Genomic DNA, 26,633 nt, shown 5'->3' on the forward strand with positions numbered 1-26,633 from the left:
TAAAGAATTACTACAAATAAACAATTACAAAGTTGAATACCCCTAAAAGAAGAGGTGTGCATATACTTCACAAAAGAAGATATAAAAATTGGCAGTAACCACAGAAAAAGGTACTCATCATCATCAGTCACCAGAAAAATGCAAATTAAAACCATAATGAGAAATCATTTCACACCCAGAAGAATGGCTAAAATAAAAAAGTTTAAAAGGCAAGAATGTGGAGAAATGAAAATTCTCACACATTGCTATTGGTGACTAAAAATGGAACAACTTTTTTGGAAAGCTGTTGGGAAGCTTTTTATAAAGTTAGCTATTCATCTACCATGTGACCCAACAATACCATTTTCATTTATCTATATGAAAACATATGTTTACAAAAAAGACTTATATATGTATATTCCTAGCATATTCATGCATAATGGTAAACAACAGGAAACAATGCAAGGATCAATCAACAGGAGAATTAATGAATAAATTGTAGTATATTAATCCAATGGTAAACCACTCATCAGGAAAGAAACAACATGGATCAATTTCAAAACCATTATGTTGAGTGAAAGAAATCCAAACAGTGATATGCACACAGAAAACATACTCACTGTAGGATTACATTTATATAAAGTCCAAGAATAGCCAATCCTAATATATGATGATAAAAATCTGGACATTCTTGCCTCCAAGGCAGGAAGGAGGGCAACTAATTTGAAAGGGGCATGAGGAAACTTTCTGGGGTGATGGCAATGCTTTATATTTTGTTTTGAGTGGTGTTATACCTACGTAAATAATCAAAGTTCATTAAGCTACATACTTAAGATCTGTGTATTTGATTCTTCAATTGTAAAAAAAGATGCTTCACCAGGGAATATTTAAAAACAAGTAACATATAACTATTCATAAAAAGAAGATAACTGGAATGTCAATAGACCTACCTAATATATATTTCAAAGATTTTTTTTCAAGTATTTAAGTATAAGTAAGTAGAAAAATGGAGAGAAACAAAGAGAAAAGAGTAACATATAACCATTTCAGTCACTCTGAAGTTTCACAATCTAGAGGATTTTAAGATGTGAAATAACTGAAAGAAACAAAGGTGAAAAAGATCAAACACAGGATGCAGAACTAACAGCTGTGATTTAGTTAATACATATGCTGAATAAAAACAAACTCAACAAAGCACTGGGAAGCCAGCAGCTTCCAAGTGATTAACTAAGCAGAAACACATGCAATGTGTTATCAGCCCTATCTCATATTGAAAGCAAGGACTCCTTGGTTACAATGGATGCTCTTCTTTCACAGGTAGAGTTACAAGAAAATACACCAGATAAAGGTATACAAGAGGCAAAGGAAAAGGAACCTAAATTCGCTACATCTAAGCAGTATCTATTTTCAGTGAATGAGATGAAAGTTCTACCTTTACCTCGCCTACTCAATATCATTCTTTCCACAATAAAAGACTGAACACATCAGCTAATGGTCAAAGAATTGTAAAATCATGAATAAGGGTCACATTTATATTTTTATTTTCAAAGTTCAATACAAGTTCTAAAAGTGAAATTATCATTTCAACTATATTATTAATTTTTAATAAATTTTTTAAAAGGTCTTGAATATCCATAAATCAATCTAACTTCACACTTTTTGCATTTCCAGATAGAAAGCCAGAATTAGGCTGGGCGCAGTGGCTCATGCCCGTAATCCCAGCACTTTGGGAGGTTGAGGTGGGTGGATTACGAGGTCAGGAAATTGAGACCATCCTGACTAACACGGTGAAACTCCGTCTCTACTAAAAATACAAAAAAATTAGTCGGGCATGGTGGTGGGTACCTGTAGTGCCAGCTATTTGAGAGGCTGAGGCAGAAGAATGGTGTGAACCCAGGAGGCAGAGTTTGTAGTGAGCCGAGATCACGGCACTGCACTCCAGCCTGGGTGACAGAGCAAGACTCTGTCTCAGAAAAAAAAAAAAAAAAAAGGCAGAATTAACAAATATGTTAGAGTATTAAACCTGTGATTAAAATATAGGCTTTTATATAAGCTCACCAATAATTACCTTTTCTTTGGAACAGTCACTCTCAACCATTTTCCATCCCTGACACACCTATGATTTGTCAGAACACAGCAGGAGTCTCCTGTTCTATCCATCCATCCACCCTCATGCACATCCTCTAGTCTCCAAATCCTTTCCTGAAACCTCATGTCCTACCTGAATACTCTCTCATAAGTATTTCCATGTGAATATTCTACTCCTTCCTTTCTACAATGAATGAGGAGGCCCTGCAGGTCATAACTCATATGGAGAAATAAGTCATGCACCAATGTCTCCAGAGTGGAAGAAAGAGTAGCCTAATTGAGGTTGTATTCTTTCTGCAATTATATATAGAGAAAGAAAACACATAGATATATAGCTGTTATTGTTCTATTATATAAATATAGGCTGCATTGGTTCGAATTTAAATACCATCATCCTGAGTTACTTAACTTTCTCACTTATTTGTTTTTCTCCTTAAAGCATTGTTACAACATTTGAGAAAGTTAGAGTCAGTTAATAAGATATGCATTTAAGTATTGACAGTACCAAAGAATTGGGTCAAGATGGAATTTCTGGCTTGAATTCTACCTCTAGATTTCTTCAAAGATTACCAGGTAAACCTAAACTCAATTAAAATATGTAGAGAATGATTTATGAAATAATGCCTCAGTTATTCAGATAATGGATCTATAGAAAAGAATCTGTTTTTCATTCATTGAATGACCAAGTGCATTTACATTAGAGAATTTACATTGGTATAAAAACAAATATATTTAGTAATGAATTTTATTAACATATATAGGACAATGTCTTACCTAAATAGCTTGAAAATGTCAGAAATGCACTAGAAACACAATAACCCCAGAAAAATCTTCATATAAGAGAACCAATGCCAACAAACATGACAGATAGCATCTAAATCTGGGTTTAGTGAGGTTTATCTTGAAGCAAATAGACCCGATCAAATTTCCTTGAAAAACAGGACTTTTTGTAATGAGATGAAGGTGTCACTATGCTACCCAGACTGGTATAGAACTCCTGGGCTCAAGTGATTCTCTGCCTCAGCCTCCCGAGTAGCTAGGAATACAAGTGTGTGCCACTGTGCCTAGCAGAAGAGGACATTTTTTAAAACAATTTTCTCCCCACATATTGAGGCACTGTGTCAAATGTTACCTGTGCCTAAATGCCCCTGAAACTGCATATTCCATACTCCTAAAGATGTGTCAAATTATACAAATTCATGAGGATTTTTTTAACCTCTGAGCAGGACTGGAAGAGGCAAATATATCAAAGTAAAAAAAAAAAAGAAACTCCAAATCAGTTGGACGACGTAGCCCCTTTGGAGTGCCAATGACCTTATCTATAACACTGAAACACAAATTGCACTTGAATTGATGAAGCATATAGGAAACAATTTATATTAAAGTGTTCTATAAACTGCAGTGGATATCCAAAATTTAAGTTCCATTTTATTAATAAGGATGAAGATTATAATAAAATGATTAAAATAATTTATGTTAAAGAAGGAAAAATATTAAACCAATCATTTTCATTTAGACCTAAATAGTCTTAAAAAACATATTTGCCCTATCATTTGGCTCAAAGGATTTATTCATACTCTATATCTAAGTAGATGATGAATGGTATTGATTGAATCCAAAGTCCCCCTGTCTTGGATTTTATGAGGCCCATTCACAATGAGCCAGGTTGAGAACACCACCAATTTCATGTTCTGGGTCCATCTGTTGGCAAAAATATAATGCAAACAGCTTTATAAGTGCTATTTTCAATGAAATATCACAGAACAGCTTGTCCCAATGATATTTCTAAAGCTTGCCTGCAAACCGCCTACTAGAAAATCCAACTGAAAGAGAAGGGAGAAAAGAGAGAAATCCATACAGGAAAGTGACAGGAATGGAAAAAAGAACAAAGGATAAAGAGAGACTAGCTACTGGAGGAAAACAAAGAGCAATGTTAAACGCAGACAATATTCACTGAAACTAAAAAGATAGAGAAGATAGAGAAATATAAAAATCACTGGAGTCAGAATACAGAGAAATAATCACAAACCATGTAGCATTGTCCAGAAGAATGAAGACAAAAAGATCAGGAAACACCATAAAATATGTAACAGCTCAATAATTGGAGCATAATTATTAAAATGTTGTGAGAGAAAAATGATGTAAAATAGCTATTTTTCTAAGTCTCACTGCTTCATGCAATAGGCACAATTCATTTTTCCAAAAACTAATGCAGATTTCAGTGCTTATCACCAACTTCAAAGGAAGCGAACATCCTCTTCTAACTCCCTTCTTTTAATTTAGAAGTCTATTGACATACCACATAAAATAGTCCAAGCTTGCAATATAAGTGATGTACATGCATTGATTCAAATCAAAACACATTATAGGGAAAATAACATCACTCTGGGCACTTACCTGGGGTCGAATGACTTTTACAATATTTTTGAGGGCAGTATCAGGGGATGGAGGTGAACAATCAGGTGTTGGGCCTGTTGAGCTGTTTCTATGGTTACTAGTTCCTGGAGTAGTAATTGCTACCTCAGAGGCATTATCTGCGAATAAAAATAGAACTGCCATGAACCTAATCACTTAGTTTACCTTTTAAGACTTGAAATTAATTTTCTGAACATAAATTGAGATTTCAACTTTTAAAACTGGTATCAATTACAAGATCATAATGAGGAATATGCTCAGTGGTATATTTTAAAGATAATGTTTATTGAATGCTTTGTTTCCTTCTAAAATGGTAACTATCACCCCCTGGAATGTTGTTCTGAGACAAGAGTATTATTATTCAATTCATAATGATAGATTATCCAGCATAGCTCGTAAGACTGCTACTACTATATGAATAACTAAAACCTTACCTTAACTAAAAAGAATATAATTTTATGATATGATTGGGCTAAAGATTTCCCAATAATCTTGTAAATGAGTATTAATAGTTATTAAAGTCAGAGTTTTATATCTCCTTGATGCATAAAACCCAAAGTCAAGCCTCCTCAAATGACATTTCCTAGAAATCCCACAAACTATAGAAAAGCATCCTAGCGAATGAAGCTTGATGAAACACTGAAATTTGTTCAAAATGGTTTTATGATGTAGATGAATACAAAATTATCACCCCTAGATAAGTACAGCATCCTATGTGGTCAAAGCTAAATGAATAAAATTTCAGAATCTAAATTAATCTTCTCTTACGTTCATTATTTAGGAGGGAGGGAATAAAGGAAATATGACTTGAAAATCAACAACATGTATAACATTTTCTTCTTAAATTCATATTAAAGCAAAATAACATCAAAGACACCATTTTAGAATGTTTAAAAAGGATGAAAATTATTCTATAAATAACTTCTGGTAGCACCTAGAAAAGTTATTTTATTTTAACAACGATTTGGCAAACCTCAATAGCTTTTTATGAAAACTGCTACAAGCTCAAATCTGCAAAAAAGAAAAAAAAGTTTACTTCTCTATTGTTTTTAATTAGTTCGCAATAATTTCCTTCCCTAGACAGTTAGCTGAACTGATTGCAAAAGAGACTGAGACTGAATTTTTTATAGACCAGGAAGTTTCTCTGTTCCTGATCGCTGTCTACAATCCCCAGTGAAGTACAGGAATTTATCAAGGCATCTTTACCTCATAAAACACAAAGGGATGAATTATCATACAACTCTACCTACCACATAAAAATATAATTCACTGAGGAATCCAGACAAAGACCCATAAAACAAAAATTTCAAGTATGACATATAGAATTACTTGGATGACTCATAAAATAAATCTTAAATGTGTCCAGAGCACACTCTTCTAAGATTTAATAGAAAAGGTGGGATTTGAATTGGCATCACCATCACGGAAGAGATGGGGTGGTCTTCTGAGAGATGCTCTGATTCTCTCCAATCTAACCCTTCCTTCTTTCATTCATCTAAAAACCACACATGTAAAAACACTTATTTGGGGCAACTATGAGTCACACATTATGTTATGTTCTAAAGATTAACTAGGAAGAATCTCTGGCCAGGGACTGGAGGGAGGTAGGGATGAATAGGCTAAGCACTGAGGATTTTCAGGGCAGTAAAACTATTCTATGTAATGGTATAATAGTGGGAATACATCATCATTATATATTTGTCCAACTCATGGAATACATAAATCAAGAATGAACCTATATAAACTATAAACTTTGGGTGATAATGATGTGTCCATGTAGGTTCATCAATTATAACAAAGGTATCACTTTTATGCAGAATGTTGATAGTAGAGGAAGCTTTGTGTATGGAAATATATGAACTTTGTAATTTCTGCTCAATTTTGCTGTGAATCTAAGAAGTTCTAAAAATAAAATCTCCGAATTTTTTTCAAAAGAATCCCTGCCCTTGAGAAGTATACTGTTGGGTTTTTTTCCTTTTGTTTTTTGAGACGGGGTCTCACTACCATTACCCGGGCTGGACTGCAGTAGCATGAACACAGCTCACTATAGCCTCAACTTCCCAGGCTCAAATAATCTTCCCACCTCAGCCTCCTGAGTAGCTGGGACTACAGGTGCACATTACTACAACTGGCTAATTTTTTGCATTTTTAGCAGGAGTGGGGTTTCGCCATATTGCCCAGGTTGGTCTTGAACTCCTGAGCTCTAGTGATCCACCCACCTTAACCTCCTAGAGTGCTGGGATTATAGCCATGAACCACTGCAACCAGCCCAGAAGTGTACTCTTAAATGTGGCATCAGACATGTAAACAAATTAAAATGCAATATAACTTGAGAATTTATAACAGATAAAGGAAGCATGATGAGAAAAAAAAAAAAACAAGGTGGGGTGGGGGAGCAATCAGACTATGACTTGGACAGAAGATAGCTGTGAAAGGCTTCAGTTTTCAGGCAAGAAAGCTAGGACAAAACATAAGATATTAGGGCATGAAGGGAGGAAGAGCACAGTTGAAGCTGTTATTTCATATTACAAAAAAAACTGGAGATAAGTTTGAATGAGTTAAAGGAAGTTTTATTAGAATATAAGTATGCTTAATTCTGTAGGCAATGAGAAATACTGAAGACTGAGCAGGGAGTGACATAATAATAGTAATAGATAATTTTTATTGAGCATTTATTATGTGCAGACAGTCATGTTAAATTCTTTTACTTATTGAATCTCATTTAATACCCAAATTAACTTACAAAATACGTTCTACTATCACCATCCCTATTTTACAGAGAAATTAATCTCAAAGTTATATTGTCAGTTACGGGCAGAAAAGGATTCAAATTTCAGATTGATGCCATACTACCCTTCTGCTGGTTAGCATGTCATAGTAGGTATGCAAAAGATATGCATAGGTATGACTGGGTTCATAGAAACACTTCCTGAATCAGACTGGCATAGTTAAGGTAAAAGCACACTCTACTTCAAAATATAGTTGAACCAACTTCCAGAAACTTAAAAAGTAGAACATAAACATTATGAAACATAAACAATAAAAACAAAAAAAGTCAACCATAAAAACATCTTTAGGGTATGCCTTTGAGTACTATATAGCATAATATTTAATATTTGGAAGCAGGAAGATATGTTAAGACTAGAGACCCAAGGTAGAGGTCATGATGTTAGCATTTTGGAGTTGATGATAAGTGATTAGATTCTGGACATGTGTTGAAATGGCCAGAATTGTTGAAATAGACCAAGAATTTTTTTGATGGCTCCTGAATAGACAAAGCAACCTTGAACAAAAAGAACAAAACTGAGTATATTACACTACCTGACTTTAAAATATACTACAAAGCTATAATAATCAAAACAAATTGATGCTGGCATAGAAACAGACACATCAACCAATGGAAAAGAACAGAAATCCCAGAAATAAATACACATATTTCTGGTTGATTTATTTCAAAGGTGCCAACAACACATAATGGGGAAAGGGCAGCCTCTTCAATAAATGGCATTGGGACACTGGACATTCACATGCAGAAGAATAAAATCAGACCTTCATCTCACACTATATACTAAAACTAACTCAAAATGGATTAAAGCTGGGTAAAATGGTACATGTCTGTACTTCCAGCTACTTGAGAAACTGAGGCAGGAAGTTTGCTTGAGCCCAGGAGTTTAATTAAGGCCAGCCTGGGAAACATAGGGAAACCCCTCTCTTAAAAAATTTTTTCTTAATTAATTAAAGACTTAAGTATAAAATTGAAGTGGCAAAACTATTAGAAGAAAACACAGAGAAAAACCTCCACAACATTGGCTTGGGCAATGATTTTTGGCTATGACCTCAAAAGCACAGGCAAGAGCAAAAATAGACAAGTGGGATTATGTCAAACTAAAAAGGTCTGCACAGCAAAGGAATCAATGAACAGAGTGAAGAAACAACTTATGAAATAGGAGAAAATACTTGTATACCTCTGATAATGAGTTAACATTCAAAATATATGGAACCCAAACAACTCATAGTGAGAAAACAATAACCTGATTTAAAAATGGGCAAAGAATCTGAATAGACATTTCTCAAAAGAGGACATACAAATGGCCAACAGGTATATGAAAAAATCCCTAACAACACTAATCATCAGAGAAATGCAAATCAGAACTACAATGAGATATCATCTCATCCCAGTGAAAATGGCTTTTATAAAAAAGACAGGCAATAATAGATGCTGGCAAGGGTGTAGAGAAAGGGGAACCTTTGTACACTGTTAATGGGAAGGTAAATTAGTAGAGCCATTAGAGACAATAGTATGGAGTTCCTCAAAAACGAAACATAGAATTACCACATAATCTAGCAATCCCACTGCTGGGTATATATCCAAAGGAAGTGAATCATTATGTAGAAGAGATATCTCCACTCCCATGTTATTGAAGCATTATTCAGTAGCCAAGACAAGGAATTAACTTGTGTCCATTAACAAATGAATGGATAAATGGAAAGAAAATGTAATATATACATACAGTGGAATACTATGCTGCCTTAAAAAGAAGAAAATTCTGTTATCAGTATAGATGAACCTGGAGAACGTTGTAAGTGAAATAAGCCAGGCACAGAAAGACAAATGCCACATGATCTCACTTATATATGGAATATAAACAAAGTCAAACTCATACAAGCAGAGAATAGAATGGTGGTTACCAGGGACTGGGGAGACGTTGGTCAAAGGACACGAAATATCAGTTAGAAGGAATAAGTTCAAGAGGTTTATCATACAATATGGTGACTATAGTTAATAACAATGTACTGTATTCTTTGAAAGAGTAGATCTTAAGTGTTCTCACCAGAAAAAAAAAATGCTAAGTATGTGAGGTAATGCATATGCTAATCAGTTCAATTTAGTTATTCCACAATGTATACATGTTTTAAAACATCTTGTTGTACACAATAAGTATGTATAATTTTGTCTATTTAAAATAATTAAATTTTTTAAAATTATTGATGTGCTGGATATAGGGAGAGAAAGAGAGAAATCAAGAATGACTCTAAGGCTTCTGGTCTGAGGAACTAAAAGAACAGAGCTACCATCAGCAGAAATGGGACAGACTATAGGAGGAGCATAAATTCTCTACCACATAACTTCCAATATTGCCTCCCCATTCTCTCTTTCTCACCTTTTGGACTCTATTTAAGTAATGCTAGGCAGAGTTTATTCTTTTAACCATTTATTCTCTCTTTTCATTCTGTCTCTCTGCTGCATTTTTAATAGTTTCTTCTATTTATTTTCTAGTTTATTGGTTCTTTCTTCAGCTGTGTCAAGGCTGCTCTCAAACGATTTTCTTAATTTTAGTAGATTTTTCCGTTCTAAAATTTCTATTTGGTTCTTACTCAATCGAGTACATGATGTCACTAGTTTGTATTTTTTAGTTCCTAAAAACATTTTCAAGCTTACTTTTATATTAAAATGGCAAGTACAGTTGGCTTTGGTTTTTTAATCTGATAATTCCAGTATCTAAAGTCTTTATGGGTCCATTTCTGGATTTGTGGTTCTGACTCATGCTATCCTGTTCCACTGTTAGTTTCATCATCAATTATGTGTTGCTTATTATTCAACTTGTTGTTACAAGATATACATTTAAGAAACTAAGTCTTTGTCTTTTAATAAATGTTAATTTTTAAAAGCATCAGAACTTACATCCTAATATCAAATGTTGAAGTCTGTGAACAACTTACCTGTGTAACACTAGATCATTTATTTAATCTTTCAGGATTTCAATTTTCTTAACTGTAAAAATGCAAATGATTAACTACCATCTTCTATCATTTATGTATGCAAGATAAAACAAGAGAAAAATAACTTGTATGTTTTCAGGTACATAGTAGGGGTTTTCAATATATGAGTTTCCTTTTCCATTATCAAAAGAAATACCATCAGAATTAAAATAAAATATGGAAGATCAAAGAAACCCAGAGGGAAAACAAGAAAATAAATAGCTATCCTTTTTAGACAACACATCTAGAGTACTTGCATGAGATTTGAGAGCACCATCTTTTAGCTATTAACACAAACTGGTAGGGACAGAATTTAGTTCCAGAAATAGAAGGTGATCCTTTGAGGAATTGTATTGATCAAAGTTATCCAGAGAAATAGGACCAATATAATATCTCTCTATCTCTAGCTATCTATCTATCTAGAAAGAGATTTACTATAAGGCATTAGCTCATATGATTAATGGAGACTAAGAAGTCCAAAGATCTGCAGTTTGTAAGCTGGAGGTGCAGGAGAGCCTTTGTGTAGTTCCATTGTAAATCTGAAGGCCTGAGAACCAAGGAAGTTGATGGTGTAAATTCCAATCCAAAGGTTGACAGACTCGAAGTCAAGAGCCAACATTTCAGTCCAAGTCTGAAGGCCTGGAAAAAACAATGTTCCAGTTCAAGAGGTCAGGCAAGAGAAATTCCCCTTTACTCGGCCTTTTTGTTCAATTCAGGTCTTCAATTTATTGAATAAGGCCAACAACAGTAGGGTGGATAATTTTCTCTACTCAGTCTGCCATTTGAATATTAATCTCATCCGAAAACACCTTCACAGATACATCCCAAATAATGTTTAGCCAAATGTGTGGGCACCTCACGGACCAGTTAAGTTGAACTTATAAAATTAAACACAACAGGAATGATTCATTGCAAGGGCTGGTCTTGTTAACTGCTTTTACATTAAAAGCCAGAAGAAAATGCTGGGAACTCCTGCAGACTGTAAGCCAAGAGTTTCTTGAATGTTTTTTTCTGAGTATTTTAATACATAGTATAAGTGAATAATCAAGTACTAAATTATTTAGAAAAGACTAAGTATCTTCATCTTCTGAATCCATGAGCTATACCATTACCCTGCTAATTTGATTTTATACTATCTTGCACTGTTCATTAACTCTTCCAGACTAGGTAATATTTTTGCATGAAGTCATATTTCTCTCTCCATAGCTCTTAGCTTAATGCAATCCTTTTAAAGTAATAAATGAAATAAAGTAGATCAAGCAAAACCTGTGTCAATGGAAACCAACACAATTGTATTTAATAATATGAAGAAAGCTGGTCTGGCTTTTATAATAAATCCATGATCCTTTCAGAGAAAATCCAAATGAGAAGCGTATTCTAGAAGATATATAAGAGTCTTAAGAAGCTGGTTTATTCCCAAAATATCCTTGATAATATAATTTACAAAAATACCAATTATCCAGTGGACTTGGTAAAATAGGAGCCTATGACCAAGACAGTTTTACATGCTTAACCTACATTTCACATATGCAGTTACAAAATATTGCTGATAAAAAGGAAATGAGGCACATAAAACAGCTTAGAGAAAACTGCAAAATATACTTGCAATCTCAGATTGAAATAACAGACCTATCTTCTAGTCAGATTCCCTTACTACATATTAGATTATTCATTATGAATGTCAGTTTACTTTATAATAACAACCTTTGAAAAAATACAGTTTTTTGATCTTTTAGAAGAAAAATATTCTATGACTATAATTCATGTGCAACATTATAGTCTAGTATTTTAACATCATTACCCAGCATGTGTCAAACAGTTTAAGTATACCAGAGATCTTGATAGATGCTTTTCAGCTGAAAAATAGGACTGAGATTACTTCTGACTGGGAATTCAGGAAAGGTGTCATGGAAAAGGCAAGAGTTATGAAGGCCTCTGACAGATTAGTAAAATTCAGGCAAGAAATGGTTGGGAAGGGCATTCCAAGAGTTGGAAGTAGGTTGAGCAAAATGTAGAGAGATGGGAAAGAGGCGCATTTGTGGAATAAAAATAAAATATAATATTCATGGAGGAAAAACTAAGAAATGGAGGAGTCATATACAAAGACTTTGGGCTTTGAAATCAGAAAAACCTAAGCTGAAATTCTGGTGTATTTAACTTCAGTTTCATCTTCTGTAAAACAGTGCCTTTCACATAGTGTTATAAAGACAAATGAGGCATGTACAGATACATGTGTGGGTGTGTTTGTATATGTGTGTGTGTGTAATACATTGCCCAACACATAGTAAAGTACTCAATAAAATTATCTATTACTATTATTATCAGATATATGAATATAATCATAATAGCAAATAAAGCTAGATAAGTGGCTTGATGCCTTATTATGGAAAATCCTAAGTGCATTACTTGCATCACTAAGTAATCATCAAATATAAGTATTTAATAAATCCTAATCTAACAATTCATGAAGCACAATTTTTATTTTTTGTTGTTAAGTCAAGCGTTGACAATTTTTTTCTGTAAAGGGCCAGATGGTAAATATTGTAAGCTCTGTAAGGTTACATGATCTTTGTTGTAACTACTCTACTCTCTTCAGGTAGCAAGAAAGTAGCCACAGAAAATATATAAGCAGATGGATGTGTCTGTATTCCAAGAAAATTTTATTTACAAAAACAAGCAGTAGACAAAATTAAGTTTGTTGGCCATAACTTGTGGATCCCTGTCTTAAGTACTTCCTATGGAAATGTTTTCCCTCTTATGCAGAGACCTAGAAGAATGTTATATTACACATTTTCATTTCCATATTCATATTACATATGAACATTCTCACTGTGTAATTAAAAACTAAGGTTTTCAATATAAAGCTAGAAATTTTTCATGTATACAAAAAATGGCATTATATCTGACACCAGGGCAGTCCTTTGTACACAGCAAGTGTTCAGTATATGCTCATTGAATAGATAAATAAATAAGACCAATGAAATCTTTACATTTTAAACTAACTTTGTTTTAGTGATTGCACATGACTACCACTTCTGGGAGAGACAGTACAAAAATCATGAGTAAAATAGCCCACGTATCCTGTTCCAGTATTTTCAGTGAGAAAGTGCTCACTATGTACTACTTGAGAAGTTAATGTGTAACAGTAATTTAAGAGAATTAGTTAGTATTCCAAATAATTAACATATTTTACTTTCTCTTAGTGAAGGTTTGTTAAAAATGAACAATTCTCTTAAATATACTGAGCTTGAACTTCCATTACTATCACCAACAATAGTGTTAAATATTCAAGTCGTAATCAGCCAGCAACTTTACCAGAAGAAATGTGTGGTAGACAGCCTCTAGGATGGTCCCAATTGAGCCCCACCTCATGGTATTCACACCTTTGTGAAATTTTGTCCCCTAGGGTGTAAGGTGTGAGTTAAATTCATTGAATTGCTTCTTTTCTTTTTTTCACCATGCAAGACCTACATTTATTTTTCTTATATTCCAGAGAAAAAAAGCTTGATCTTTCATAACTATATAGCACCTGTGGAAAGATAGCAGTATAAAGTGAAATGACAGGCTAATGGAGTCACCTTGAGCTGGGACTCTTCTGCTGGGGACATAGTTATTTAGTTGTAAGAAGTATCTTTTAGTTTAGAGGTAATATATCTCCTCTTAAGTAACTTTTGCTTTCAGCAAACCATAAGAGTGAAAAATAATCCAAAAGGTTTGAAAGCCAAGCAATATATCAGACTGAATCCTGGAGTTAATTCCTTAGTATCCAGCTCAAAGAAAGATGCCATCATTTCGTATCTGAATCACCAGAATAACATCCTCTATTCTTGACCACATTTAACACATGAACACCTTATTCTTTCACTTTTCTTCTTTTTTTGCTTTAGAACTTTTGAAAATTTTCAAACCTATGGAAAAACTGAAAGAATAGATAGTACAATAGATATTTACATTCTCTTCTGGATCCACTAACTTTTAATATTTAGTACATTCTCTCTCTCTGTCTCGCTCTCTCCTGCATTACGTAGAATTTAGTTGCAGACTTAATGACACTTCTTCCCTAAGTAGTTCACTTGTTTTTAAGAGCTAGAGCATTCTCTTTTATAACGACAATACAATTATTATGTTATGAAAATTTATCACTGACAGAATATTGTCATCTAGTACACAGTTCATATTCAAATTTTGCCAGTTGTCTCATGTTTTTCTTTTTTTTCTTTTTTAATAATCTTTTGGGACCACCATTGTACATGTGGTCCTTTGTTTTTTTTATTTTTTTATTTTTTATTATACTTTAAGTTCTAGGGTACATGTGCATAATGTGCAGGTTTGTTACATACGTATACTTGTGCCATGTTGGTGTGCTGCACCCATCAACTCATCAGCACCCATCAGCTCGTCATTTACATCAGGTATAACCCCATCAAAAAGTGGGCAAAGGATATGAACAGACATTTCTCAAAAGATCAAGCAAGACATGCATACGCCACAGACACATGAAAAATGCATCAGTCACGTCGCCCTCAGAGAAAGCAAATCAAACCACAATGAGATACTCTCACACAGTTAGACACATGGCAATCATTAAACAGCAGGAAAAGTCAGGTGCTGGAGAGGATGTGAGAACAGGAACACTTTGACACTGTTGGTGGGATTGTAACTAGATTCAACCATTATGGAAAACGATGGCGATTCCTCAAGGATCTAGACTAGAAGTACCATATGACCCGCATCCATTACTGGGTAATATGCACAAAGGATTGATAAATCATGGTAGCTATAAGACACATGCACATCCGTCATGTTCATTGTGCACTATTCACAATAGCAAGACTTGGGAATCAACCAAATGTCCATCCACGTGACAGGACTGGATTAAGAAAATGTGGCACATAACTACACCATGGAATATATGCAGCTATAAAAAAGGATGGTTTGTGTCTTTGTAGAATGGAGTGCAAGCTGGAGACGCATCATTCTCAAGCAACTATCCAAGAAACAGAAACCAAACACCCACATGTTCTCACTCATAGGTGGGAACCGAACAATGGATCCTATGGACTCGGGAAGAGGGAACATCACGGGCCTATTATGGGAGGAGGGGGGAGGGGGCAGGGATTGCACTGGGAGTTATACCTGATGTAAATGACGAGCTGAATTGCTTCTAATAAAGAAGAGATGAGGGCAGGTGCGGTGGCTCACGCCTGTAATCCCAGCACTCTGGGAGACCGAGGCGGGTGGATCACAAAGTCAGGAGATCAAGACCATCCTGGCAAACACAGTGAAGCCCCGCCTCTACTAAAAATACAAAAAATTAGCAGGGCATGGTGGCAGGCACCTATAGTCCCAGCTATTTGAGAGTTGAGCCAGGAGAATGGTATGAATCTGGGAGGCGAAGCTTGCAGTGAGCCGAGATTGTGCCACTGCACTCCAGCCTGGGTGATAGAGCGAGACTCCATCTCAAAAAAGAAAAATAAAAATAAGAAAATAAGAAAAAAAGAAGAGATGAGATGTACTTTTGGGAATAGGTTATAAAAAAAGACTGTGGCTTCTTTCTCGTGTGTGTCCTCCTTCTCAGATCACCTGCACTGAGGAAAGCAAGTAACCACATTGTGAACAACCTATGCAAAGGCCTATGTGGCATGGTAAGGAGCTGAGGCCCTCATTTCAACAGCCCACCAGAAACTGAACCTTGTTAACAGCCACATGAGTTAGCTTGGAAGCAAATCCTTCAGCCCCAGTCAAGCCTTGAAAAGATTGCAGTTCCAGCCAACAGCTTGCCTACAACCTCCTGGGAAATTCTGAGTCAGAGGCATCCTACTAAGTCTCTCCTAGTTCCCTCACCCTGTGAGATAATTAATGTTTGTTATTTTTGGCCATGAGTAGCAATAGATAACCAATATTGTAAATGTTTGGTTAACGTTTATAACATGGCCAACATGTTTGTGCTACAATGGTGCCTAGACTTTCAGTCTTGTTTTGAAGGAGCTGACTACTTAATGGAAAACACAGAAGGGCAAATATAATTACAAAATTGTGTTATTTATGCTACAAATTCAGCAATATGGGAACACAGAAGAATGAGCCACTATCCAAATGAGGGGGCCAGAGCAGAAAGTTAGGTTATGGGCAGAAAGAGTAAGTGAAGGAAAAAATGTAATAGCCTTGAAGAATGAGTGCCATCAAGAACTCAAAGAGGGAGAAGCATTCCAAGCAAAGAAAACAGAATATGCAACAGGGCAGAAGCATGAACGAGCATTATGCCTTTGGGAAACTATAAATAGTTCAGCTTGGCTGAAGCACAGGATATGTGTGGAAAAGTGAATGAAGATGATGTTGGCAAGATAAAGTATTCAGATGAAAGATGGAAAGGTGTATAAAAAGAAAACAAAATTGCCTTTGTAAAAGATTAAATTTTTCTATTTAGGAAAAAAAGTCAGCCACATTGCATTTCTAAAATTACTTTCCTTGAGGCTATGATCAAATGCTACTTTAATCTATAAAAAGAATAGACCACAAGGCTATAGTCACTTTAAAATTCTCTACATGCAAGAGGCCACATCTGTGCGCTAAAGAGTAGAATGATTGACTAGCAGATTCAAGCCAATAAGACCTTTGGTCTTATCTACGCCAGAGAAGTTCTAGCAAAGAGTCAACAACTGGAAGAGTTAGAGGACATCTAAAAGTCCAAGATCTCAATTCAACCATAAAAAGCAGTATAATGAACAGATGGTTGGGAGAGTGTGCTCTCTCCCACCTTTCCCTTACTTTTGTTTCCTCCTCTTTCTTAACACATGGCAGGGAGATGGTCTTTTAGCATAATAATTCATCAGAGGTATGTTGTAACTGGTGAGCAATATTAGTAGAAATGTTTGCTTGTCTTATAAATTCTCTACTCTGAAGAATCTCAAGGATTTATGAGCAATGCAGGAGTCTTATAGAGTTTTACCTTCCTCCTCCCAGGATGATGCCAACAATGACAATTCCCTGGCCTTGGCTAGCAAGACTGAACCAGAATCCTGGAGAACTGCACAGTTAAGAAAATGAAAGAGAAAGGGAGGCCATAGGAGATGGGTTCCCTCCCAACGCTTACTTTTATGAACTAATGTTAAGCAATGAAGAAAGTAAAAATTAAAGAAAGAAAATATTTTGCATCACATTGGTAATCTGTGGATTCTCTGTTTTACTAATGCACTTGTGCTTCAATTCTTATTTTGGCTCTTCAGGCTCTCCTGGTTTTGAGTCCCATTTTAGGTTCTATGCTTTCCATTTTGTCTTAACAACCAATTCTTTTCTCTGGCTTTACTCTTAGTGGTCCCTGTATTCATCTTCTGTATCTTTCTGTTCATTCCAAAATTATATAAACACCCAAACTGACCAAGACAACACCCCAGCACTAGCCTGCCAGGCCGGAACCCCTACTAAGTGGTCATCGACTCTATGAAAGGAAGTTAGAAAATGAACCTGCTGAGAGTAAAATGGGAAAATGGTGGATAGGAGGAAGGACTAACTTGCAGCTCCAACTCAGACAGACAGAGCAGCATGTGGAGACCCACATCATGAACTTTTGCTCCAAGAACTACCATAGGAACATACCAGGAAAGCCAAGGAAATCCACAGACCTTTGAAGGAGTGGATTGCCACCACAGGCTCTGTGGGGCATCCAAGAAACTGTGAGTCAGCTTGATTTCTCAGCTGGGAGGCTTGTAGCCTGGGGCAAGTTCTTAGCCCTGCTCATAGGCTGCCTGGAAATAAACTTGGTGCTGTTGGCAGGGCACAGTGGGAGTGAGACTGGCCTTTCGGGCTGTGGGCTGGGTGGGAGTTGGGTGAGGTCTGTGGCTGCTGGCCTTCCCCCACTTTCCTGGCGACCTGTGTGACTCAGCAGAGGCAGCCATAATCCCCATGGGATATAACTCCACTGACCTGGTAACCACACCCCAACCCCCAACAGCAGCCACAGCAAGCCCTGCCCAAGAAGAGTCTGAGCTCAGACACACCTAGCCCTGTCCCCACTTGACAGTCATTATCTACGGGCCCTGGTAGCTGAAGACAAAGGACATAATCTTTTGGGAACTCTATGGCCCCACCTACTGCCTGATCCTCCCTATACTACTGCAGCTGATGTGCTACTGACAGCACCCCCTCCTGGCTTGAGGACAACTAACACAAAACCAGTGCACTTAACAAAAATAGAACCAAGGACCCTCACAGAGTCCACTTCACTCTCCTGCTACCTCCACCAAAGCAGGTGCTGGTATGGTATCCACAGCTGAGAGACCTGAAGATGGGTCAAATCACAGAATTCTTTGCAGACACTCCCAGTACCAGCCTGGAGCCCAGTAGCTCCACTGGGAGGCTAGATTCAGAAGAAAAATAACAATCATGTCAGCTCTCAGGAAGCCCCATCCATAGGGGGAAGGGGAGAGCACCACGTCAAGAGAGTACCCAATGAGACAAAGAATCTTAACAGCAGCCCTTGAGACTGAGATCTTCCCTATGACATAGTATACCCAAATGAGAAGGAACCAGAAAAAACAATTCTGGTAATATGACAAAACAAGGTTCTTTAACACCCCCAAAAGAACATACTGGCTTACCAGCAATGGGTCAATACCAAGAGGAAACCTCTGAATTGCCAGAAAAAGAATTCAGAAGGTTGACTATTGAGCCAACCAAGGAGGCACCAGAGGAAGGTTAAGTCCAACTTAAAGAAATCAAAGAAATGAAACAGGATATGAACGGAAAAATCTCCAGTGAAATAGATAGCATAAAAAAATCACAACTTCTGGAAATGAAGGACACACTTAGAGAATTACAAAATGCACTGGAAAGTCTCAGCAATAGAATCAAACAAGTAGAAGAAAAAACTTCAGAGCTTGAAAGTAAGGCTTTCAAATTAACCCAATATGACAAAGACAAAGAAAAACAATTTTAAAAAATGAACAAGGCCTCCAAGAAATTTGGGATTATGTTAAATGACCAAACCTAAAAATAATTGGTGTTCCCGGGGAAGAAGAGAAATCTAAAAGTTTGGAAAACATATTTGAGGGAATAATAGAGAAAAACTTTCCCAGCATTGCTAGAGATCTAGACATCCAAATACAAGAAGCTCAAAAAACACCTGGAAAATTCATCATGAAAAGATCATCGCCTAGGCACCTGAGAGTCATCAGGCTATCTAAAGTCAAGATGAAGGAAAGAATCTTAAGAGCTGTGAGGCAAAAGCATCAGGTAACCTATAAAGGGAAACCTATCAGATTAACAGCAGATTTATCAGCAGAAAGTCTACAAGTTAGAAGGGATTGGGGTTCTACCTTTAGCCTCCTTAAACAAAACAATTATCAGCCAAGAATTTTGTGTCCAGTGAACCTAAGCTTCATAAATGAAAGAAAGATAGTGTTTTTCAGACAAATGCTGAATTTGCCACTACCAAGCTGTCACTAAAAGAATGGCTAAAAGGAGCTCTAAATTTTTTTTAACCTCTAAATCTTGAAACAAATCCTCAAAACACACCAAAATATAATCTCCTTAAAGGATAAATTTCACAGGACCTATAAAACAACACTATGAAAAAAAACCCAAGGTATTCAGGCAACAAATAGCACAATAAACAGAATAGTACTTCACATCTTAATACTAACGTTGAATATAAATGGCCTAAATGCTCCACTTAAAAGATACAGAATGGCAGAATGGATGAGAATTCACTAACCAAGTATCTGCTGTCTTCAAGAGACTCACCTGACACATAAGAACTCACATAAGTTTAAGGTAAAGGGGTGGAAAAAGATATTCCATGCAAACAGACACCAAAAGCAAGGAGGAGTAGCTGTTCTTATATTAGACAAAACAAACTTTAAAGCAGCAGCAGTTAAAAAAGACAAAGAAGGACATTATATAATGATAAAATGACTAGTCCAATAGGAAAACATCACAATCCCTAATATATATGCACCTAACACTGGAGGTCCCAAATTTATAAAACAATTTCTACTAGACCTAAGGAATGAGATGGACAGCAACACAATAATAGTCAGGGACTTCAATATTCCACTGACAGCAGACAGGTCTTCAAGACAGAAAATCAACAAAGAACTATACCCTAGAACAAATGGACTAAATGGATATTTACAGAACATTCTACCCAACAACTGCAGAATATACATTCTACTCATCAGCACAGAGGACATTCTCCAAGACAGACCATATGATAGGCCATAAAACAAGTCTCAACAACTTTAAGAAAATGGAAACCATAGCAAGCACTCTCTCAGACCACAGTGGAATAAAATTGGAACTGAACTCTAAAAGAAACCCTGAAAACCATGCAAATACATGGAAACTAAATAACCTCCTCCTGAATGATCATTGCATAAACAATGAAATCAATATGAAAATTAAAAAACTATTTACACTGAACAATAATAGTGACAAAACCTATCAAAACCTCTGGGATACGGCAAAAGTGGTGCTAAGAGAAAACTTCATAGCATCAAATGTCTACATCAAAATGTCTGAGAGCACAAATAGACAATCTAAAATCACATCTCAAGGAGCTAGAGAGACAAGAACCAAACCCAAACCTAGAAGAAGAAAAGAAAGAACCAAGATCAGAGCAGAACTAAATGAAATTGAAACAAAAAAAAAAAAAATACAAAAGATAAAGAGAGCTGGTTCTTTGAAAAGACAAATAAAATTGATGGACCATTAGCGAGATTAACCAAGTAAAGAAGCGAGAAGATCCACATAAGTGCAATTAGAAGTGAAGCAGGAGATATTACAAGCAATCCCACAGAAATACAAAAGATCATTTAAGGCTACTATGAACACTTATGTGCATAAACTAGAAAACCTAGAGGAGACGGATGAATTCCTGGAAATATACAACCCTCCTCAATTAAACCAGGAAGAAATAGAAACTCTGAACAGAACAATAACAAGCAGCAAGATTGAAATGGTAATTAAAAAGTTACCAAGAAAAATAAGGCCAGGACCAGTAGATACATAGCTAAATTCTATCAGACATTGAAAGAAGAATTGGTACCAATCCTATCGATATCTATTCCAAAAGATACAGAAAAAGAGAATCTCCCCTAAATTATTCTATGAAGCCAGTATCACCATAATACCCAAACCAGGAAAGGATATAAGAAAATAGAAAACTACAGACCAATATCCCTGATTAATATAGATATAAAATCCTAAACAAAATACTACTTAACTGAATCTAACAGCATATCAAAAAGATAATCCACCATGATCAAGTGGGTTTCATACAAGGAATGCAGGGATGGTTTAACATTCACAAATCAATAAATGTGATACACCACATAAACAGAATTAAAAACAAAAATTACATGACCATCTGAATAGATGCAGAAAAAGCATTTGATGAAATTCAGCATCCCTTTATGATTAAAACTCTAAGTAAAATTAGCATAGAAGGTCATTCCTTAATGTAATAAAAGCATCTATGACAAACCCACAGTCAACATCATACTGAATGGGGAAAAGTTGAAAGTATTCCCCTGAAAACTGGAAAAGACAAGGATGCCCACTTTCACCACTTCTATTCAACATAGTACTGGAAGTCCTAGCCAGAGAAATCAGACAAAAGAAAGAAATAAAGGCCATCCAAATCAGTAAAGAGGAAGTCAAACTGTCACTGTTTGCTGATGACATGATGATCACATACCTAGAAAACCCTAAAGGCTCATCCAAAAAGTTCCTAGAAATGGTAAATGAATTCAGCAAAGTTTCAGTACACAAAATTAATGTACACAAATCAGTAGCCCTGCTATACAACAACAGTTTCCAAGATGAGAATCAAATTAAGAACTCAACCCCTTTTACAATATCTACAAAAAAAAATTAGAAATATACTCAACCAAGTAGGTGAAAGCCTGCTACAAGGAAAACTACAAAACAGTGCTGAAAGAAATCATAGATGACACAAACAAATGGAAACACACCTATTATCATGAATGAGCAGAATCAATATTGTGAAAAATGACCATACTGCCAAAAGCAATCTACAAATTAAATGCAATTCCCATCAAATTACCACCATCATTCTTCACAGAACTAGAAAAAACAATCCTAAAATTCATATGGACCCCAAAAATAACCTGCATAACCAAAGCAAGACTAAGTAAAAAGAACAAATCTGGAGGCATTATTACTGAACTTCAAACTATACTATAAGGCCACAGTTGCCAAAACAGCATGGTACTGGTATAACAACATATGGACCAATGGAACTGAATAGAGAACCCAGAACTCAGAAATAAAGTCAAATATTTGCTGTCAACCAATCTTTGACAAAGCAAACAAAAATATAAAGTGGGTAAAGAACACCCCATTTTACAAATGGTGCTGGGATAATTGGCAAGCCACATGTAAAAGAATGAAACTGGATCCTCATGTCTCCCCTTAAAAAAAATCAACTCAAGATGGATCAAAGACTTAATTCTAAGATCTGAAACTATAACAATTCTAGAAGATAACACTGGAAAAACCTTTCTAGACATTGACTTAGGCAAAGACTTCATGACCAAGAACCCAAAAACAAATGCAACAAAAGCAGAGATAAATAGATAAGACTTAATTAAACTAAAAAGCTTCTGCACAGCAAAAGAATCAGCAGAGTAAACAGACAACCCACAGAGTGGGAGAAAATCTTCGCAATCTAGACATCCAACAAAAGCTACAAGGAACTCAAACATATCAACAAGAAAAAGCAAACCATCTCATCAAAAAGTGAGTTAAGGACATGAATAGAAAATTATCAAAAGAAGATACACAAATGGCCAAACAAAATGTGAAAAAATGCTCAAAATCACTGATGATCAGGGAAATGGAAATCCAAACCACAATGAGATATCACTTTACTCCTGCAAGAATGGCTACAATAAAAAAAAAATAGATGTTAACATGGATGTGGTGAAAAGGGAACACTTTTACATTGTTGGTGGGAATGTAAACTAATACAACCACCACTGAAAACAGCATGGAGATTCCTCAAAGAAGTAAAAGTAGATCTACCATTTGATCCTACAGTCCCACTCCTGGGTATCTACCCAGAGGAAAACAAGCCATTATACAAAAAAAGATACTTGCACACACATGTTTGTAGCAGCACAATTTGCAATTGCAAAATTATGGAACCAGCCCAAATGCCCATCAATCAACGAATGGATAAAGAAAATGTGATATATATATATATATATATATATACACACACACACACCATGGAATACTGCTCAGCCATAAAAAGGATCAAAATAATGGTATTTGCAGCAACCTGCATAGAATTGGTGACCATTATTCTAAGGGAACTAACTCAGGAATGGAAAACCAAACATCATATGTTCTCACTCATAAGTGGAAGCTATGCTATGAGGATGCAAAGGCATAAGAATGACACAATGGACTTTGGGGACTCGGGGGAAAGAGTGGAAGGGGAGTGAGGGATAAAAGTCTACACATTGGGTACAGTGTACACTGATCAGGTGATGGGTACAACAAAATCTCAGAAATCACCACTAAAGAACTTATTCATGTAACTAAATACCAACTGTTTCCTAAAAACCTATTGAAATAAACAAAAAAAAAAAAAAAAAAAGAAGAAAATGAACTTGCTAAATCCCCCTATAAAATATCACAGTAGTTGGAGGTGAAATGACATTCATTCTTCCATATTATAGACTTAAATTCCCGTAGTATTCCTTCACATTCATTTAAAAATTAGTCTAATCTCGTCAGACAGCGCTATCATCTGTACTTCCTCATAGCTACAATTTATGAACTTCTTTTTCACTCTCTTTTATTTATCAGAGAATTAGCATGTATCTCCCAATCTTACTTTCCACCCCAAGCCTATCATCATTTTGGGAACTGTCAGTTTCCTCGTACATTTTCAATCAATCCCTTGAGCCTAAGAGTGTTTTGATTTCTACTCATGTCATCTTTGCTTTAACTCTATTCAGATTATCATGTCTGAGGCTAACCCATGTATTTCATTACGAACAGCAACTACTTCATATAGACAGACGTTTAATTTCTAATAACTCATTCTGTGGATACAATATCCAATCACTTCCTCTCTCTTCCACACTACATCTATTGTTTAATCCCATCTCTAATCCTTTTATCCATCTAGTTTCATCCAACCTGTCAACTCCTTTCCATCTTCACATTTATTTAGTTTAGACACAATGGCCCATCATTTAACAACTCGCTTGCCAACAACTACATTCACTCTTTTTATTTTACTACATACACTGAGAAAAACCCTATTCCGGCCGGGCGCGGTGGCTCAAGCCTGTAATCCCAGCACTTTTAAGAAAAACCCTATTCCTATTTGCGGTTGACACTTTAATGTACCACCCAGATTCAACTTCATATATAAAACATGTATTCTCCTAGCTGTATGATGTGTTGCTGGCAGACACTCTTTAGCTGTCAGCTTTCTTTTGGAATTGCCTCAGCTGAAGAGAACTGACTGACCCAAGGCCATGCCCCCTTCCAGGTGCAGGCTGCTTTCAATGTCAGGTTAACACAAGTGTATAATAGTCCTGTCCTATCACCAACTTGGAATGACTTTGAAGAGTCATCCCAGTTTCACAATTCCCTGGGGGGTCTTTGGATGGCTATATTGAGACTTCATCACAGCCTGACCTCTCCAGCTGCCATTTCTGGCTTCCCTACAACAGGTGTTGCCTCCGAAATCACTCAATAAATCTCCTGTATTTAGCTCAAAGTCAGCTTTCTGGTGAATCCATCCTGGATTGAACTCAACTGTTCTCAGTGGCCCCTTCTGCATTTTAACCAATTAGGTACTAATGACTGAGATAGAAAAATCATACAACTACTAGAAATTAATGTTATCAAATGATTTGATATTCTCTGATATGGTTTGTATAGTTGTCTCCTCCAAATCTCATGTTGAAATGCATTCCCCACTGTTGGAGATGGGCATACTGGGAGGTGTTTGCATCATGGGAATGGATCCCTCATGAATGGCTTGGTGCCCTCCCTGTGGAGGTAATGAGTTACCATGAGATCTGGCTGTTAAAAAGAGTCTAGGACCTACCTCTTCTCTCTTGTTCACTCTCTCATCATGTGATATGCCTTCTCCCCCTTTACCTTCCGCCATGAGTAAAGGTTCCTGAGGCCTCATCGGAAGCTGAGCAGATGCTCGTGCCTTGCTTGAACATTCTGCAGAACTGTAAGCCAAACAAACCTCCTTTCTTTATAAATTACCCAGCCTCAGGTATTCCTTTATAGCAATGCAAAATGGAATAACACATGCTCTCACAAATAATTCACATGGTGAAAAAAATACTCCAATAGAAAACTGGACTAAAAACTACCAACAGGCACTTCACAAAAGAAAAGTAAAAATAAATGTATAAGCCTTTTGCCTCAGCTTCTGCTCAAGTCTTTGTATAGGAATGCATGGATGACATATAATCTTCTGGTTTTGTTTTGATTAATGTGAAGACAAGATATTCACAAGCTTAAACATTCAAACAGCATAATATGGTATACAATGATAAATGAGCCTGATTCTTTCCTAAGGTCCCACACCCAATTCCCACTTTGTTATTGGTTCCTTCAGTAATTCATATGGAAAGACAGGAAAATCATGTGCATTTTTCTGCTTGTACGTGTATTATAAATGTGCCATTTTCTTATATGAATAAAAGCATATGTACCTGATAACAGTTTGCAGTTATTGATGCAAACTGGATAACAGTCTTATCCAAGCTCTATTTAATGTCTCTATTCTACTTCCTGTTTTTCTAATTTTTGTTAGAAAGCTGAATTTTATGTTCCCTCATTAATTGATCAGGTACTTAAGTAACAATTAACCTAAACTCCCCATTAACTAGCTGAAGCAGCGAGCACACTGGCTATCCTACATAACAGAAAGTTTAGAATCAAGACGGCTCCCAACGTCAAATATCAGGGCTCTCGCTCCTATTCTAAGAGGCTTTCTCAGCTCTACTCTACTCCACATGATATTGGACCCACTGCTGGACCTAGATGGCTGCAGAAATTCCTAGCAGCCTATCAGACATTATAATAACAAGATGAAATGGAGAGTCATCTCTTCCTTGCAAGAGTTGGCTTAGACTAATAAGAACCTACTCTCTGGGAGGTGGAATGCTGTGTCAGTCCATTTGTATTGCTATAAAGGAGTACTTGACATCGGGTAATTTATAAAGAAAAGAGGTTTATTTGGCTCAAGGTTCTGCAGGCTGCACATGAAACACAGTGCCAACGTCTGCTTCTGGTGAGGGTCTCAGAGAACTTATAATCATGGTGAAAAGCAAAGGGTATGTCACATGGCAAGAGAGGAAGCAAGAGAGACAGGAGAAAGTTCC

General features: G+C 36.1%; 1 protein-coding gene across 1 annotated transcript in view; it reads right to left on the minus strand.

Moving 5' to 3' along the window:
- ANKS1B (ankyrin repeat and sterile alpha motif domain containing 1B) overlaps window positions 1-26,633 on the minus strand; it is a 626,390-nt gene that overhangs the window by 52,106 nt on the left and 547,651 nt on the right. Inside the window, exon 11 of the mRNA XM_017887238.1 lies at window positions 4,465-4,601. Coding sequence (XP_017742727.1) covers window positions 4,465-4,601 — 137 coding nt within the window. The remainder of the gene's footprint in view (window positions 1-4,464; window positions 4,602-26,633) is intronic.

Source organism: Rhinopithecus bieti, unplaced genomic scaffold (assembly GCF_001698545.2).
Source record: "Rhinopithecus bieti isolate Rb0 unplaced genomic scaffold, ASM169854v2 scaffold_15133, whole genome shotgun sequence".
Classification (NCBI taxonomy): Eukaryota; Metazoa; Chordata; class Mammalia; order Primates; family Cercopithecidae; genus Rhinopithecus; species Rhinopithecus bieti.